Raw genomic sequence first — 16,137 nt, 5'->3', positions numbered from 1 at the left:
TCATGAAGACTTTCAGAATTCTCTAGCTATAGTTGTAGAATATGTGCTACAGGGGCCCAGCAGCATGGCCTTGTGGCTGGGGTCATCGCCTTGAACCCGCCGGGATCCCATATGGGCTCCGGTTCTAATCCCGGCAGCTCCACTTCCCATCCAGCTCCCTGCTTGTGGCCTGGGAAAGCAGTCAGGACGGCCCAAAGCTTTGGGACCCTGCACCCGCGTGGGAGACCCGGAAGAAGTTCCTGGATCCTGGCTTTGGATCGGCGCAGCACTGGCTGTTCCGCTCACTTGGGGAGTGAATCATCGGAAGAAAGATCTTCCTCTCTGGCTCTCCTCCTCTCTGTATATCTGACTTTGTAATGAAAATAAATACATAAAAAAAAGACAATGACATATGAATTTGGAAAAATGCTATGGAAAAATCTCTCATGTTTTAAAAATCATCTGTGTATAACTCACTTTCATATATCTCAGTTTAGACCAGCTGTATTTGAAGTATCTGTTGTGATGCAATACTACTAGTCACTTATTGAATGTGCAGAATTAAGTGAGTGCGTGTCAATATAAAGACAGACATCAATAATTATGTATTTCTGATCTTTGACAAATGGATGAGATGATTTCCTTATGGAGTGTATAACAAGGAGTAAAGCAAAGCTAAGACAATTGACTTTATGTGGGGGGGTTATACTTTTCAAAATATTTTCATACTTTGTTAATGCAAAAACCTGCTGTTCAGAAATATCTTCCTCACACAACCATCGATTCTTTAGGGTATTCAAAATTAATTTTTATCTATTCACATGTGATTTAGCTAATCCAGTCAAAACTGCATTTCAAATCTTGATTTTTATTATAAAATGAAATAGAGTGAATGCAGTCTGTAAATAAAAGGCTGTCTGTCTACCTCTCTGTCTGTCTTTCTGTTGCTCTTGCTCTAATCTCTGTCTCCCTCCACAGAGAGTCAAGAGTTTTTACTTTACAAGTTACCCATGGAAATCAGGAAATTATTTTCTTTCTCTAACTGCTCCATATATTTGCAGAAGTAAATATACTATTGGAACTTTACAGAAAGCTTCCTGAGGAAATGGTTATTAAGTTATGAAAAAATGGTGTTGGAATTATATATATTTCCCTCTAATTTTTAGTAAAACAAGACAATAACCATTCAGTTTTGGTAATGGCGACAGTTCGTTATTCTTTTTTCTACAGAAGTCATAAATTGGCAAAAATGTTCCAATGAAACAATACCTGAATTTAAAAGTGATTATATATTGAACACTATTGGGAATAAAATGAATCCAAGAAGAATTATGGTGGTCTTTTCTGCTAGGGTATAAATTCTTGGACTACAGAACAAGGATATTTTGGAGTAGAAAGTACATGGCTGTTCCTTTGTAATAGCTAAGGCTCAAGCCATACTTAGGAGACACTTATGGAATTAATTTGAGTAGCATATTAAATACTAGAAAATATACTCATTTGGTTATCATATTTTTAGTGAAATTAGCTGTCACATTTGTGAACAGTCAAAACTAGACGATACAGATGTGTAACAATTAATGGAAGAAAAAATCAAAAGCACCAGCTGAATGTGCAAAGTACCTTCTGAAGTGTACTGTATATTGATCATTCTTTCTTCGCTTTTAAGATCATTTGACTAAAAGCAACCATTAGAAACAATGAGTATAAAGCAATCTTGAACAAAATTGAATTTGATCACAGATATTTTCAGTGAGAGACTGTCATTAAACAGTTGTCATCTTTTGTGTTGTTGCCAAATTCAAATTTGTTAATAGTAACAGGTGCAGTGAAGTTTGTCCATCGTTTTATAGTTGCATTTCTGGCTTTTATCTACAAGTTAGTGAGGTACTTGTGTACTATCGTTATAACCAACAGCAGCTCTGAACAATTGTACTTACAAAGACATTCAAATGAGTACTTGCTTTTGTATTACTATTTTACATATAGACATTTAGAAAGCTGAATTGAACAGCATTGAAATGAAATTTCCATTTTTTCAAAGAGAATGATTATAAACTCTTTTTTAATGAAAAGGGAAGGATTGTTTAATGTCATACCTTGGTTCCACACAGTAGATCCTTTTCCATGCATGGATATGTTTGTGTTGACTATCTATTGACAAAATATGACACATAGAATGCCAGGGTTACTATTGTCTGCTGTTGCTTTGATTATAGGAAGCATCTACACAATACACAATTCAGAATTATGGTAAGCTGGTACCCAAAATTTTTTAATCTTTAAAAACAGTGTTTGATATTCCAGATAATGTATTCCAGTATTGTGTTCGATCATAGAGGAAAAAATACGTTTTTATAAACGTACATGCGTTTTAACAGTATGTGAAATACTACCCAACTTATCAGAAACTATATAATTCTTTTTTATGTATTTATTGTTGATGATCTTTACATAGTTGAACATGGCTCAAAGGGTCAACGGTTACAGGAAAGTGGGTAACATCACTGTTTCCACATTTTCTTTTTTCCTTCCTGTGTCTGGGAGATGATGAGAGAAGAAGAGAGGAGCCCCCCCACCCTTCTAACAATCCCAAGGTCCCCAGTGTGGGGCGTGCTCCGAGGGCACTGCTCAAGTGGTTTCGATAGTTCAAATGGTCTGAATTGCTGCCAATCTTGCCATTCCAAGCACGATGAACTCTCTTCAGAATCCACTGGCTGACAGTCCACCTTAGTATCTCATGTGCAGATTTTCACTGCTAACACTTGGCTGGGGTACTTGATCAATTTGCTCTGTCTTCTGTTGTGATATCAGGTGTCCTATGCAGGGCCCAATGTACTAGCATATCCTCTCTGTGCGTCCACTGCTCTCTCCCAGCCACTGAGGCAGCTCAACTTTGACACATACATGCCACGGTCAGACCATGCAATCTCCATTGAATTCTCTCAATGGGTGAGGTTCTGAATCTGGACGTTCAGTTGGGGGAATGCTCGAAGAAACTTCATCTGAAGTGATCCCAGACCAGATTCTTCGGTGTACTTGCCTGTACAGGGTCTGGCACAGTTTGTTGCCCCTATCAGTCCAAGTATATAGTGGTGGTTGCAATTGCTGGGACAGTTCTGCCTCCAGCCCCATCTTCTACACAAACCAATGGGTGTTGAAGCAACTCCGTCTGGTCAACATAAGAACCAGGACTGGGGGAGGCATGGCTAGATAGAGTGGCACCAGTTGGTAGGTGTGTGGGCTGAATAGTGGGGCTCGTTGGGCTGAACTAGGCTTCAATGCCCATTGACATGTATGTAAGCTGAATGGGATGTGCGACAGACTGGGTCAGTCTCCTGTACATATGGGCAAGCATGAGAACCAGGGTAGGGGGCCAGCCTGGTGAAGGTGATTGGGAGTCACCTCAACTAGGCTGCAGCTCCCACTGGTTTATGTGGCCAAGTGTGTGGTGGGCAGGAAATCATATAATTCTTACTCTTTGGTTTCCCTGTTGCTTTCTTTTTCTTTTTAAAAGATTTATCTGTTTTTAATTTTTATTGGAAAGTCAGATAAACAGAGAGGAGGAGAGACCAAGAAAAGCTTCCATCCGTTGATTCACTCCCCAAGTGAACAAAATGGCCAGAGCTGAGCCGATCTGAAGCCAGTAGCCTGGAGCCTCTTCCAGGTCTCCCATGCTGCTGCAGGGTCTCAAGGTTTGGGGCTCTCCTTAACTGCTTTCCCAGGTCACAAGCAAAGAGCAAGATGGGAAACGGGGTTGTCGGGATTAGAACTGGTGCCCATATGGGAGTCTGTCATGTGCAAGGCAAGGACTTCAGCTGCTAGGCTACCATGCTGGGCCCATGATTTCCCTGTTGCTTTCTTAGTAGAACTCCATGATTTGTTTAAATCAGCAAGTCAAACTAACCTGTCCCTTATGAAAATATTTCATAAAAAAATTCTAAGGCATTTAATGTTTGTTGTGGGCTATAACTATAAAATGTGTCTCTTGAACCTTACTGATGGCAACACAGTGAAATCGTATGTTCCTAGAAGACGCATATTTCATAGATTCAACAACTAGTGTAGAAATGTCTTGTATATTAGCGGATCTGAGTTTGCCTCTAGAAAATGTTTACCTCTAAATTAATGAGCAGTGAAATAGATCTTTAAGGGGGGTTTTGCAAAAGAATGTTTACAGAAAATAAGACAATTCTTAACCTGTCTTTAGTAAAAATTCTGAATGAGTTGTAATGATTTCTGGAAACCCAACCCCTCAAACATTTCATTATGGATATTATGAACATCTGTAACATTCACTTATGAGCAATTCGAATTTGAATAGCCACTATTCTTTTTTTCTTCTGTTTTTATCATTTCCTGGCAGTTCTCTTCCAAAACTCTTGTTTATCTGAATTCTCCTAATGTATTCCTCTCTTCTTTTATTCTTCTGAATTCCTCTTCCGCTTTTTCAATCTGCAACCAAAGTCCCGGGTTTATTTTTGATTAAATTATGGCAATTCTCTGTTAACCGTTGTTGGTGTAGAGAGGAATGTTTGACCAAAGTTTTCCCAGTGAGGAGGGAAATGTAGCATCCTGATTGAGCAGAGATTCCACGTCTTGCAGTGCTGAGTTGATGCTGGTAGCTTCTTGCAACCAGGGAAGTTCCATAAAATGAAACTGACATGCTGACAATGTAGAACAGGAACCTGCATTATGGTGAAGTCTTTTAACTTTCTTAGTGTCATCCCATTTGAGCATTCATTAGAATCCCGGATTTCCCACTTCCAATAACCAACACCTGGCAGTTGCCATTCAGCTTTCTACTTCTATGAGCTTACGTAAGTACACTAGAATTGATACACAGTTAAGATCATTTACTGTATGTCTTTCCGTTTTTGGCTTATTTTTATAACATACTTTCTTCTAGTCCATGCTTGTTGTCATAAATGGGACGCTTTGCTTCATTTTGTGCCTGGGTAATTTTTCATTGTAGATATATACCTGATTTCCTTCACCTAATCATCCATTTATGTCCCCTTAGGTTGTTATCATACCTGGGCTATTGTAAATAAACAAACAAATAAACAGTGGACGTGGGAATTCAGGTGTCTCTTTAAGTCTCTCACTTCATTTCCTTTGGATAAATAACCACAGAAGGATTGCTAAATCGTATAATTTTATTTTTATCACTTTCATAAAAGTTACTTATTGATTTTCATTTTATTTGAAAGTCAAAAAGAGAGACAGATGGAGAGAGTTCTACCATTCTCTTGTTTACTTCCTACATGCCTGCAATAGCTAGCTCCCTCTAGTTTCCCACACAGGTGGCAGGGATGTAAGTGCTTAACTCGGCATTTCCTGCTTCACAGGGAAGCTTATTATCAGGAAGTTGGAACCAATGTAGTGTAAATAAAACTCCAAGCAAGCATTTTGTTATGGGATGTGGGTTCCCAATCAATGACTTCACCACTATGCCAAAGTCTGCCACTATTTTTAGCTTTTGAGGACATACTATATCGTTTAACTTTGCAGATGTACCATTTTATCCTCTCGTGAACTGTATGCCAAGTCTCAAAACCTTTCCAGATCCCTTTTTTCTTTTTTTTTTTTTTTCTGATGATGTTCATATAGTTGATTAGGGTGGGAAGGATTGAAAGGTTAGGGGAAAATGGGTGAGTTCATTGTTTTCAAATTTTCTTTTTCTTCTCCCTCTATCTGGAGAGAAGAGAAAATAAGGGGTTAAGCCACATCCAGCCTCCCTACTGGCCCAGTACCCAGGGACGGGGAATGGGCAGCAGACAACAATCCAGTGTCCCCAATGTGGTGCATACTCTCAAAAGTTCTGTGTAGGTGGTTTTGAGAGTTCTGAAATGCTGTCAATCTCACTACTCTAAGAATGAGGAAATTCTTCCAATGTCTATTGGCTGACGTAGACCACCTTAGAGTCTCCATTCTCCCAGATATTTGCTATGAAGGCTTGGCTGGGGTAGTTGATCAATTTGTTCTGTCCTCCTTCCTCTGCGCTGGTAACAGATGTCACCTGCAGACTCCAATGGACTGCCAAATCCTCAATGTGCCACTGAGTATGCTGTCCTCCGCTCTAACCCACTGAGGAGGCCCAGTTCTGACACATGCTCTCCACTGTCAGATCACAGGTCTTGCTATTTTTCCCATAGTTGGAGTTTTGAGTCCACCAGTTTAATTGGGAGGACCCTCCAAGAAATCTCATCTGAGGTGATCCCAGACCTGTATGGGCATGGGTTCCTGTCAGCATCCACCAGCATGGAGTCCGGCTCATTCTGTTACCCATATCAGCCTACACACACGTTGGTAGATGCAATCTCTAGTTCAGATTTATCTCCAGTCCAGTCTTCTCTGTCTGTTATGCAAACCAGTGGGTGCTGTGGTTTAGCCCAACCTTGCCTGCCACACACTTAGCCCTTACATACACCATCAGGAGCTATAGTCCAGTCGGAGCGACCCCTAATAACCTCCACTGGACCAGACCCCACCCCAGTTTCTGTGCCTGTCATCATGTGCAGTGCACTGGTTTGGTCTGCCCCACTTCACATTCACCTCTAGCACACATCATTGGTGCTAAAGCCTAGCTCATCCCACCCTCCAGCCCACACACATGCCAGGAGGTGCCACCACCTGTCTTTGCTAGGTCATTTTTTTCTCTTTGTCTTTTGAATTATACAAATCTTGACAGATATAAGATCATCTCTCATTGTGGTTTTAGTTTGTGTTTCCCTGATGGTTTCTTAAAACTGAGTGATTTTCCCCCATGTACCTGTGGACTATTTGTTTATCTTCTTTTGAATAACTGTTTAGGTTCTTTTATTTTGTTAAATTTTTGGTATTGAGTCATGGGAGTTCATTATAAATTTTCAGTAGTAATGCTTTCACAATTGTGTGGTTTGCAACCGTTTCTCTCATCCTAGGTTGCCATTGAATTTTATTGATTGCTTCCAGTGCTGAGCAAGCAGACTTTGCCACTTTGATGAAGTGAGAACTCATTATTTTCTACTTCTTTTCCCATTATGTTTTTACTGTTATATTAAAAAAAAATGGAAGAAACTCCTTACCATCACCAATATCAAGACATTCAACCTAAGATGTTTTTCTTTGAGGGGTTTTATACTTTTAAATGTTACATTTAAATCTTCAATTCATTCTAAGTTACTTTTTGTATATGATACAAGCATACTTGTCTGTTTTATTCTTTTGTATGTAGATATACAACTTATCCAACCATTTATTGATAGAAAAAACTTTCTCAATTTTCTATTGTTGGCACTCATCAATATATAGGTGGACCTATTTTCTGAGATTTTTTTGTTGCATTAATCTGTGCTGATTTTATGCCAATATTATGTAAATAATATTTGCAATGTAATTTGAAATCAGGAAGTGCAATATCCCAGCTTTATTGTGTTTTTACAAGATTTATTGGTTTGCTTGTTCAGGAATCTTTCTGGTTCCAAGTGAATTTTAGAGATTTTTTTCCTACTTTTATTTTTAATTTAAAAAATTTTTATATTGGAAAGTCAGATATATATAGAGGAGGAGAGACAGAGAGAATGCTCTTCTATCTGACAATTTATTCTCCAAGCGGCTGCAATTGTTGGAGCTGAATTGATCCAAAGCCAGGAGCCTCCTCCAGATCTCTTATGTAGGTGCAGGGTGTGAAGGCTTTGGGCCATCCTTGACTGCTTTCCTAGGCCACAAGCAGGAAGCTGGATGGGAAGTGGGGCTGCTGGGATTTGAACCGGTGCCCATATAGAATCCCGAGAGCACATAAGGTGAGGACTACCATGCTGGACCCCGATTTTTTCTACTTTTTGTGGAGAATTTCATTGACTTTTAAAATTAACTAATCTGTTTTGCATTACTATAAAGAAAATATATTTCATGTGGTTTTATAGATGCAATTTTAGGAATATAGCACTGATAAAATAAGCATAATCACCTGAACAGGTCACCTTGTAAGTCACCTGTAGGTTACCTGGAGTAATATGATCATTTTAATAATATTAATATTAATTCTTTCAATTCATGACCAAGGAACACTGACCATTTATTTTAGTCTTCTTCCATTTCTTTAATCAATGTTTTTAGTTTTCATTGTAGAGTTAATTTGCCCTTTGGATACATTTATTTGTAGGTTTTTTCGTGTGTTATTATAAATGTGATTGATCTTCTTCATCTAGTAGGTTAGTATTGTGTGGAATGATCTTAAATTCTGCATCTTCATTTTCTATCCTGCAACTTCACTGAAAGATTTTATTAGAATGAGCAGTATTTTTGTGTACTCTTCTTAGTTTTATTTACATAGTATCAGGTGATCTGCAAAGATGATTTCATTCCTTGCTTCAGGTTTTTTTCCTTATCTAATTTTTCTGGATGGAATGTCCAGTATTAAACTGAATGGAAGTGTTGAGGATGGTGTCTCTGTCTTTTCACTGACTTACAGGATAAACTCTCACATTTCACTCTTCGATATGATGTTAGTTGTAGGCTTGTCCTCTGTAATCTGTAACTTATTGAAGTACATTCCTTCTGGCCTTAATTGTTTGAATAATTTTTTTAATGAATGAATGTTGAGCTAGTCAGATGTTTCTTTCATATACTTAATCAGATTATTCTTATTCTTCTATTAATGCATATATCTATGTAGATTTGCTTATTACATCAGTTTTTTTATATCACATTTATATCCCAGTTGACTGTGGTTCACAATTCTTTTTAATCATTTGGAAGTATTTTGGTAAGTTTTACATCTATATTTTGGTGATGTTAGCCTGTCATATTCTTTTATTTTAGTGTCTTCTTCTAGCTTTGATATCAGGATAATGCTAACCTTGTATGGTAAATTTGTAAATACTCAAATTTTGCATAGAATTTGGTAAGGATTGACATTAAGTCTTTAAATGTGTGATAGAATTCACCAATGTTGACATTAGCTCCTGAATCATCCATTGGAAAATTGTTTTACCGATTTAATTACCTTCTTCTTCTTATTATTATTATTACTATTCAGTTTAGACCTTGTACATATAGCTCTCCCTCTGCAGGTTTCATGTATCTGGAACCTTACGCATTTCTTCTGGGTTTAACAATTTGTTGATGCATGATGGTTCATTTTTGTCTTCCTTTTCATTTCTGTGATATCAACTGTAATGGCCTTTCTTTCAGCTATAGCATCACTTAATCTTTTATTTAGTTCTTGCTAAGAGCTTGCTAATTTTTATCTTTATGAAGCTAAGGATTGTTTTTAATCTTTTATTAAATTGTTTTTCTAGTCAGTTTTCTTTCCTTTTGTTCTAATTTATTATTTCCTACCCACTGCCAACTTTGGAGATTTTCTTCTTGAGGTGTAAAGTCAGATTATATAACTGAAATTTGTTTCTTACATGTAAGCATTTATTGCTATAAATTTCTCTTAGATTTGTTTTGGATGTATCTCTTATGTTTTAATATGCTGTATTTCGAGGTTTTATTACAACAGAAGTGTAAGAGAGTCAGTAGCCTGAAATCTGGATGAAAGTATAGTAATACCTCCATAATGATGATTATAATGATTCCATGAACATTTTAAGAAAAAAAAATCAATCAGTATAGACTGAATACGCATTTCCAGTGCTCTAGAATATAAGACATCTTGGTGTAAAACGAAGAGCAAAAGTTATAGCTTTTATTAATTTCTTAGAGCAGGTCAAGCTATTTGGTTTTTATTAATAGCTCAGCCTAGTCAAAATTCCAAATCTCTTCATGTATTCTTTAAAAATTGTGATATGGTGTTATTGTGGTCAGTGTAGCTAGTATCAATTCTCCATGATGTATTAGGCTCTGATAAACTTCGAATTCAGCTGTACATACAACAGATAGGGACTATTTAATGGTTTAATGTCATCTTCAATCTAGTAAATTACAGAAACATTTAACCCTCATGGCCCAGTAATACTTTGTTAAGGTCTTATAGAATACAATTATTTAATTGGAGTCTTAACTTCCTTTCACAGAGACTTCTATAGAGTTTTTGGCCCTGTCAGATCATCCATTTCAGGCTTACAGGTAACTTTGTTGCTACATGAGGAAATGCCATAGCCTATGAGGCATCTGGCATGCGCAGCAAAAACCCTAACAGAGAATTGACATTGTGATTCCCTTTTGTTTCAAATCTCTTTTCAATATGGGATTCTGATTTGTACCTCGAATGTGGTTACATGAAGACTTTTCTTTCCTGTTTACTTGAAAAATGTTGAGTGCAGTTGCTTTGTTTAAAGTGAGTTTATAATCACCATGTATCTTTATACTGCTTTTAGATTTGAGCAGTGAATACTGAAGAAGTTGTTACACACACTATGAGGGACTTAGACTGAGTAATTATAGGCCTTTGCAGATTAAATGCATTTTCACAAACACTAAATTCTGGATTGAGGAAGCTGAGTTACATTTTATGATGAAAAAGATATTATCCAGAGGCAATATCAGCTATATGTAATCATTACAGATGCTATATTCAAGGAATCATAGAACACTAGACTAAATGACACCTTTTAATTCACCTCTCACTCATTTATTGTAGATTATTCATTTGGGACCCGAGTCATGGTTTACTGAATATCAATAAGAAGTTCAGTATGAAAATGATACTAGCTAAATCTCTTCCCTTTCAATTCAGGGTTATTTTCAACAGGAAGCAATTGGAAGCATGCATTTTTGCTGATTATCAGATTTTAATATAGTGAAATATTTAAGTTCTGTGTAATTATATTTGTATAGGGGAACAAGGAGGTTAGGTTTCTGAGAAATTATTTTTTTAATTTTCAAATTTTTTATCATTTTATTATTATTATTATCATTTTATGATACAATTCCATAGACTCCTGGCATTCCTCTTATCCACACCCCAGTTTCCTCCCCCCACCTAGTTCCTCTATATCATTACTAAAATATAGTTCTTCATATGCAGTCATATATTCATCATTGTAGGTATGGACAATGGCAGAGAGTCCAGCATCCTATTGTCAAGATCTAGCACACAGTTTCATTGCAAGTCCATCCTTGTCTGGAAGCAGAAATGCATACTACATTGTATCCTCACATCTGAATGTTAGTCTCCATTTTACAGCTACTGTACATCCCCTTAAATGAAGAGCCACATAACAAAATCAATATAAGGGAGAAAAAGAAACTAACAACACCAAGAAGTTAAATAACGTGCTATTAAATGACTAATATGTAGCTGAAGAAATGAAAATCAAGAACCTTCTTGAAGAAAATGATGCCACTGCATGATCTATGAGTCATTGAAAGATTTAATCAGAAGAAACTATTGTGAAGAGATGAAACCAACAGAAAACAACAAAACCCATGTAATAGAGTTTCCGCTGATTTTTGTTGTTAGTGAAGTGTATCTCTTCTAGACAATAAGTAGATGTTGTTTTGTTTTTTAATCCAGTCTGCTAATCTATGATGTTTGATTGAGCTTAAGCCATTTACATTCAGAGTTTAACATGTATGAGTGGTAGCTTGGCCCTGTCATTTTAGGAATGGGTTGTTCATTGGTTTAGTCTTCTGTTTTCATTTTATTGGGATGTTCTTTGCATTTGCCTTTGGTTTTGTTGGGTGCTATTCCTCTTCCCTGTCAAGAGAGCATCTTGAAGTATCCTTTGTAGGACAGGTTTGGAAGAGGCAAATTCTTGTAACTTTTCTTGAATGTGGAAGAATTTTATTTCATTTTCAAAGACAAAAGAAAGCTTTGCTGGATATGTTATCCTGGGCCGACAATGTTTTTCTTTTAGAATCTGGAATAGGTCACTCCATTCTCTTCTTGCCTGTAGAGTTTCCTGTGAGAGATCTCCTGTGAGTTTAATTGGCAATCTTCTATATGTCAATTGATTTTGTTCACTTGCACATTTAAGGATCTTTTTCTTATGTTCAATTGAAGAGAGCTTGATGATCATGTGTCTTGGTGAAGATTGCTTTGGATCAAGCCTGTTGGGAGTTCCGTGCTCCTCCTGGATGTTGCTTCCCAATTTTTTCTCTAGATAAGGGAAATTTTCCTTCATTATTTCATTAAATACATTTGCAAACTCAGCTTCTCTTTCTGCACCTTCTGGGACTCCCATAACTCTTATGTTAGGCCTCTTAACAGTGTCTTTCGATTCTTGAATACTTTTTTTGGCCTGACCTAGCTCTGCTTCCAGCATTTTGTTTCCCCCTGACAACAGGAAATATCTTCCAATTCTGAGATTCTTTCTTGTGCTTGCTTCATTCTACTTTGTAGACTCTCCATTACACTTTTAATTTGCTCTACTGTGTTCTTCATTTCTGATATATCAGCCTTGATTTGCTTTATTGCTTCCTTAAATTCTTTAAATTCTTTGAACTCTTGCATGAGCTTCTCATTTTTGATCAGAATCTTTAGAATGAGTTTTCTGAATTCTGTGTGCCCCATTTTCTGGATGTCTTCCTCAGTGAACTCTGAGATTGGCATTGGGTTTTGTCCTTTGCAGGGGAGCTTTCAGTAATATTCATTGTGCCTTTGTCTCTTCTTTTGCTCTTGATCATTGTACTTCTGGTTATCAGGGTCTTCTCCTTGGGGCAGGTTTCTAAGCTGTGTCACCCACAGTTCTACATTTGATTTTACTTATTGCAGTTGGTACAAGGCTCTTTGCTTACAGTCACTTGTGCTACTCCCTCGTGGAAGTTCCAGGTCTGGGTTCTTATGGTAGATTTCCAACATAATCACAGCCTCAGCTCCTGGCTCACCAGTCTCCACCAACTGTGATACCATGTTGAGGCTGCACTGTTGTCTCTGCACCCTTTCTCTCACTTCCAGTTGGAGCAAGTCCCAGAATTAGAGAGACACCAGTCGTTATTATTTTCCTGCGATATCAGTGCAATCCACTGAATTCAGGGAGTTCTCACAATCTCAGCACATGCACAGTTCACTGTTGTCCCCTGCAGTCTTCAATTCTTTGCCATGCTATATGAAATGGTGCCTGACATGCCACTACTAGAGCTCTTGATCTGCTGGCTGTCAGGTCTGAGGTCTATCCAGTCCTGTCTTGGGTGAAACCTGTTGAATGCCACGTTGATGTAGTTCACTGAGTCAGAAATGAGTTCACTCCCACCTCAGCATATGCTAAGTCCTTTCCCTTGCCTTTACCTCCTTACGCAAAATGTCACTCAATTCAGCCCTAGTGGGCTGACTGGGCTGTGAAATCCACCCTGTTCTCGCACTGCCCGCCTGGGATCTGCTGCTCTGTCTCTGCTCCTGGTCAAATCAAACGGACCAGCAAGACAGACAGTTCTTTGGCTTTACCTCCAAAGCTCTGAGTGAAAGTGCCTTCCCACCTGGTTGCTGGTAGAGTTCTGGCTGCTGGTGAAGTTCTGATCGCAGTTAGCTGAATGCCACTGGAATATCAGTCACTTCAATGCCACACTGTTTTGTCTGATGCCTTCCTGTGTATGTCAGTGTCCAGGCACCCCTCTGCTGTTGTTCTGTCCTTTCCTATTTCCTGAAATATGTCCTCTCTGCTTCATCCTGATTAAATGTTTTTCCATCCGTTTAAAAGTGTCCTTACCCTATTCTGTCATCTTGATTCCTTCTGTGTCTGAGGAATTAAAACTTTTCCAAAGTTCTGTGATAGTTGTAGTGGAAGTTAGGATACAGGTTTATTTTTTATTCCTATTTTGCTGTGGTAACCATAGCACTTATATTGTTCATTAGATCTAGATTGTGCTTTACATTAGCAGACCCGTAAGTGAATAAAGATGGTGATTCTACAATGGAAGAAAAACTTTAGTCCTAGTTGTATTAGATTCTATTCCACAGCACTGTTGATTGTAGAAACAAGGGCAGAAAAAATGAAGTCTCTTCTGGATACGTAGTGTTTTTCTTTCCTTTTATTAAACTGTTTTAAACATAGAAGTGAACAAGTTTCCTGTATTTCATAGTGCACAGTATATTTCACTGCCCACATTTCTGATCTGCCCTGTTCCTTCTAGAATTCTTTGTTTTTTTGTTTTTTTTTTTTTTTTCAATTTCAGCAATGACAAGCTTTCAGTTCACTTCACAACTGCAGGCTTGACATTCCCTTAGGTAAAAATTTCAGCAATTTACAGGTAGGAAGACATAGAAAGACAGAGATATCTGTCATCCACTGGTTTGTTTCCCAGATGGAACAATAACTGGGGTAAAGCCTGGAACTCCATGTGGTTCCCCCCACTTGGCAGGGATGGCGGACTTGGCTTACCTTCTTTTGTTTTCTCACAAGCTTTAAGCCACGAACCTGGCCTCTGTATAATTATTTTGTGCAAACCATCATGTTGGATACTATAGGAATGTATGAAATTGTCACATCTTTGTGGCAAGGTGTTGTTTTATTCTAATTGTTTTTTACCTCTTCCTTAGTGTAAGTAAGCATCCATAATCACAAATCAAAAATCTAAAATGCCTCTAAATCTTAGCTTTTGAATAACAACATTATGCAACAAGTAGAAATTCTATGTCTATGTGAAAAGCTACAATAAAAATGCATAAAATTGCCAAACATTGTTTGAAATGAGCTTCAGGTTATAGCATAAATGTATATGAAATATTTCGTATTTAGACAAATAATATGCACATAACATACATGTAGTGTACATAAGCATATACAAATATAAAAATGCATCTATTCACACGTTATGTATATACATAGATAAACACAGAAAAACATACAGAATTTGAAACAAAATCAAACGAAAACACTTCTGTTCTCAAATGTTTTTGCATATGTGACACTCAGCAAGTAATGCACGATTTCTGATTTTTAGGGTATGGTTTTTTGGATCCATTATCTTTCCCATGCAGCCTTTCCCTTAAAGGCTATATTGATTATGGGGCAAAGTTGTGGCCAATGAGATGAGCATGAAATGGCATATGTAAACCTCAGGATGTTTCTTTCTGGGTGCAGATTTGATTACTGCAGGAATTGTGAAGCTTCGGCTTTGGCAGCTGTGTTGGTCACTGAAGAGGTAAGAGTGTTGAGAGAAAGAGCGAAAGGGAGGACCTGAGCTTGCCACTGCCACCATGGTATCTGCCCTTCACCCAGTGCTGAGTACCACATGTGTATGTGTTTTTCTGTGGAGGGAAAAAAAAAAAAACATCTCAACTGAGCCACTATTACTTCACACATAACTGAAATCTTGTGATACTTAGTAGTTAATTGTTTCTTGGAAGTCAGGCTAAGTAAATACATGTGTGATAGGAAACAGAACAGTAGAAAGGCTACTGTGTCTATTTTTGTCATCAGAATACTTGGCATGCTAGTTTAAGCGCAGAGCAGCGTGTTGTTAACAGCGGAGCAGCACTGGGCAACTTTCTCACCTTGCAGGAACCTACTTCACATCCATGGAACAAGGGCCCCCAATTTCTCCTTCTTACATTTTGGAAATTGCCATGAAATTTCTTGCCTTCCACCTTAGTGTTAGATAGTTAAGGCAGGTTAGGATTTGTCCTTCTGGATGACTCATTCATGCAGCCTGATGTATTCCAGGTACGCCCGAATCATCGCAAATAATATTATTCTCTTCCTCTTCAAGGCTGAATGTGTCATGCTGTTTCTTTAATAACTCATGCATCTTAGACATTTTGTTTCTGTATCTGCTCTAGTAAATAGGTTATGAACCTGAGTGTTCCAATAGCTCTGTTACTTTTCTTACCCTTCATAGTTCTCGGTTGTGCATTTCTGGAAGGTGATTCAGCATGAAGGTGCAAGGTAACAAAGGCTATTAAGGGAGGTGGAAAATTGAAATAGAATTAACAAGAGAGATTAAATTTAAAGAAAGAATTAAAGAGAAGAAACCACGGAAGGCAGTTTTTATTCCCTTGAAAATTGTCAAAGGAGCAACTGCTCTTTAACTGCCTGAGGCAAGTGACCAGATGACTCTGGCAAACACAATAAAGAACCTTCAGGTTCTCTAAGTTATTGAGGAATAATTTCCTGGTGCTGTTAATGAACAGTCTGTTCCATGGGCAAAAATGATCCATGTATCTGATATTACATACCTGACAGTCGGTCAATTTCAATGATTTAATAAAAGTTTTACTTCTGGATCTTAGTTATTTGATTTTACTACCTATTTTTCCTTCTGTGCTGGAAGAAATTTTCAAACAAT

General features: G+C 37.7%; 1 protein-coding gene across 8 annotated transcripts in view; it reads left to right on the top strand.

The window, feature by feature from the left end:
* THEMIS (thymocyte selection associated) overlaps positions 1-16,137 on the top strand; it is a 191,816-nt gene that overhangs the window by 125,689 nt on the left and 49,990 nt on the right. Inside the window, exon 5 of one of the 8 annotated variants that reach the window (XM_040965568.1) lies at positions 6,906-7,090. The exons of the other annotated variants lie outside the window; for them this stretch is intronic. Within the exon in view, the coding sequence (XP_040821502.1) occupies positions 6,906-6,926 (21 nt within the window). The 3' untranslated portion in view covers positions 6,927-7,090. Of the gene's footprint in view, positions 1-6,905; positions 7,091-16,137 lie in introns of those variants that run through there. 8 annotated transcript variants of the gene reach the window in all.

Source organism: Ochotona curzoniae, unplaced genomic scaffold (assembly GCF_017591425.1).
Source record: "Ochotona curzoniae isolate NIBS_2020 unplaced genomic scaffold, NIBS_Ocur_1.0 scaffold_3890, whole genome shotgun sequence".
Lineage (NCBI taxonomy): Eukaryota > Metazoa > Chordata > Mammalia > Lagomorpha > Ochotonidae > Ochotona > Ochotona curzoniae.
This window is presented reverse-complemented; position numbering and strand designations above follow the sequence as displayed.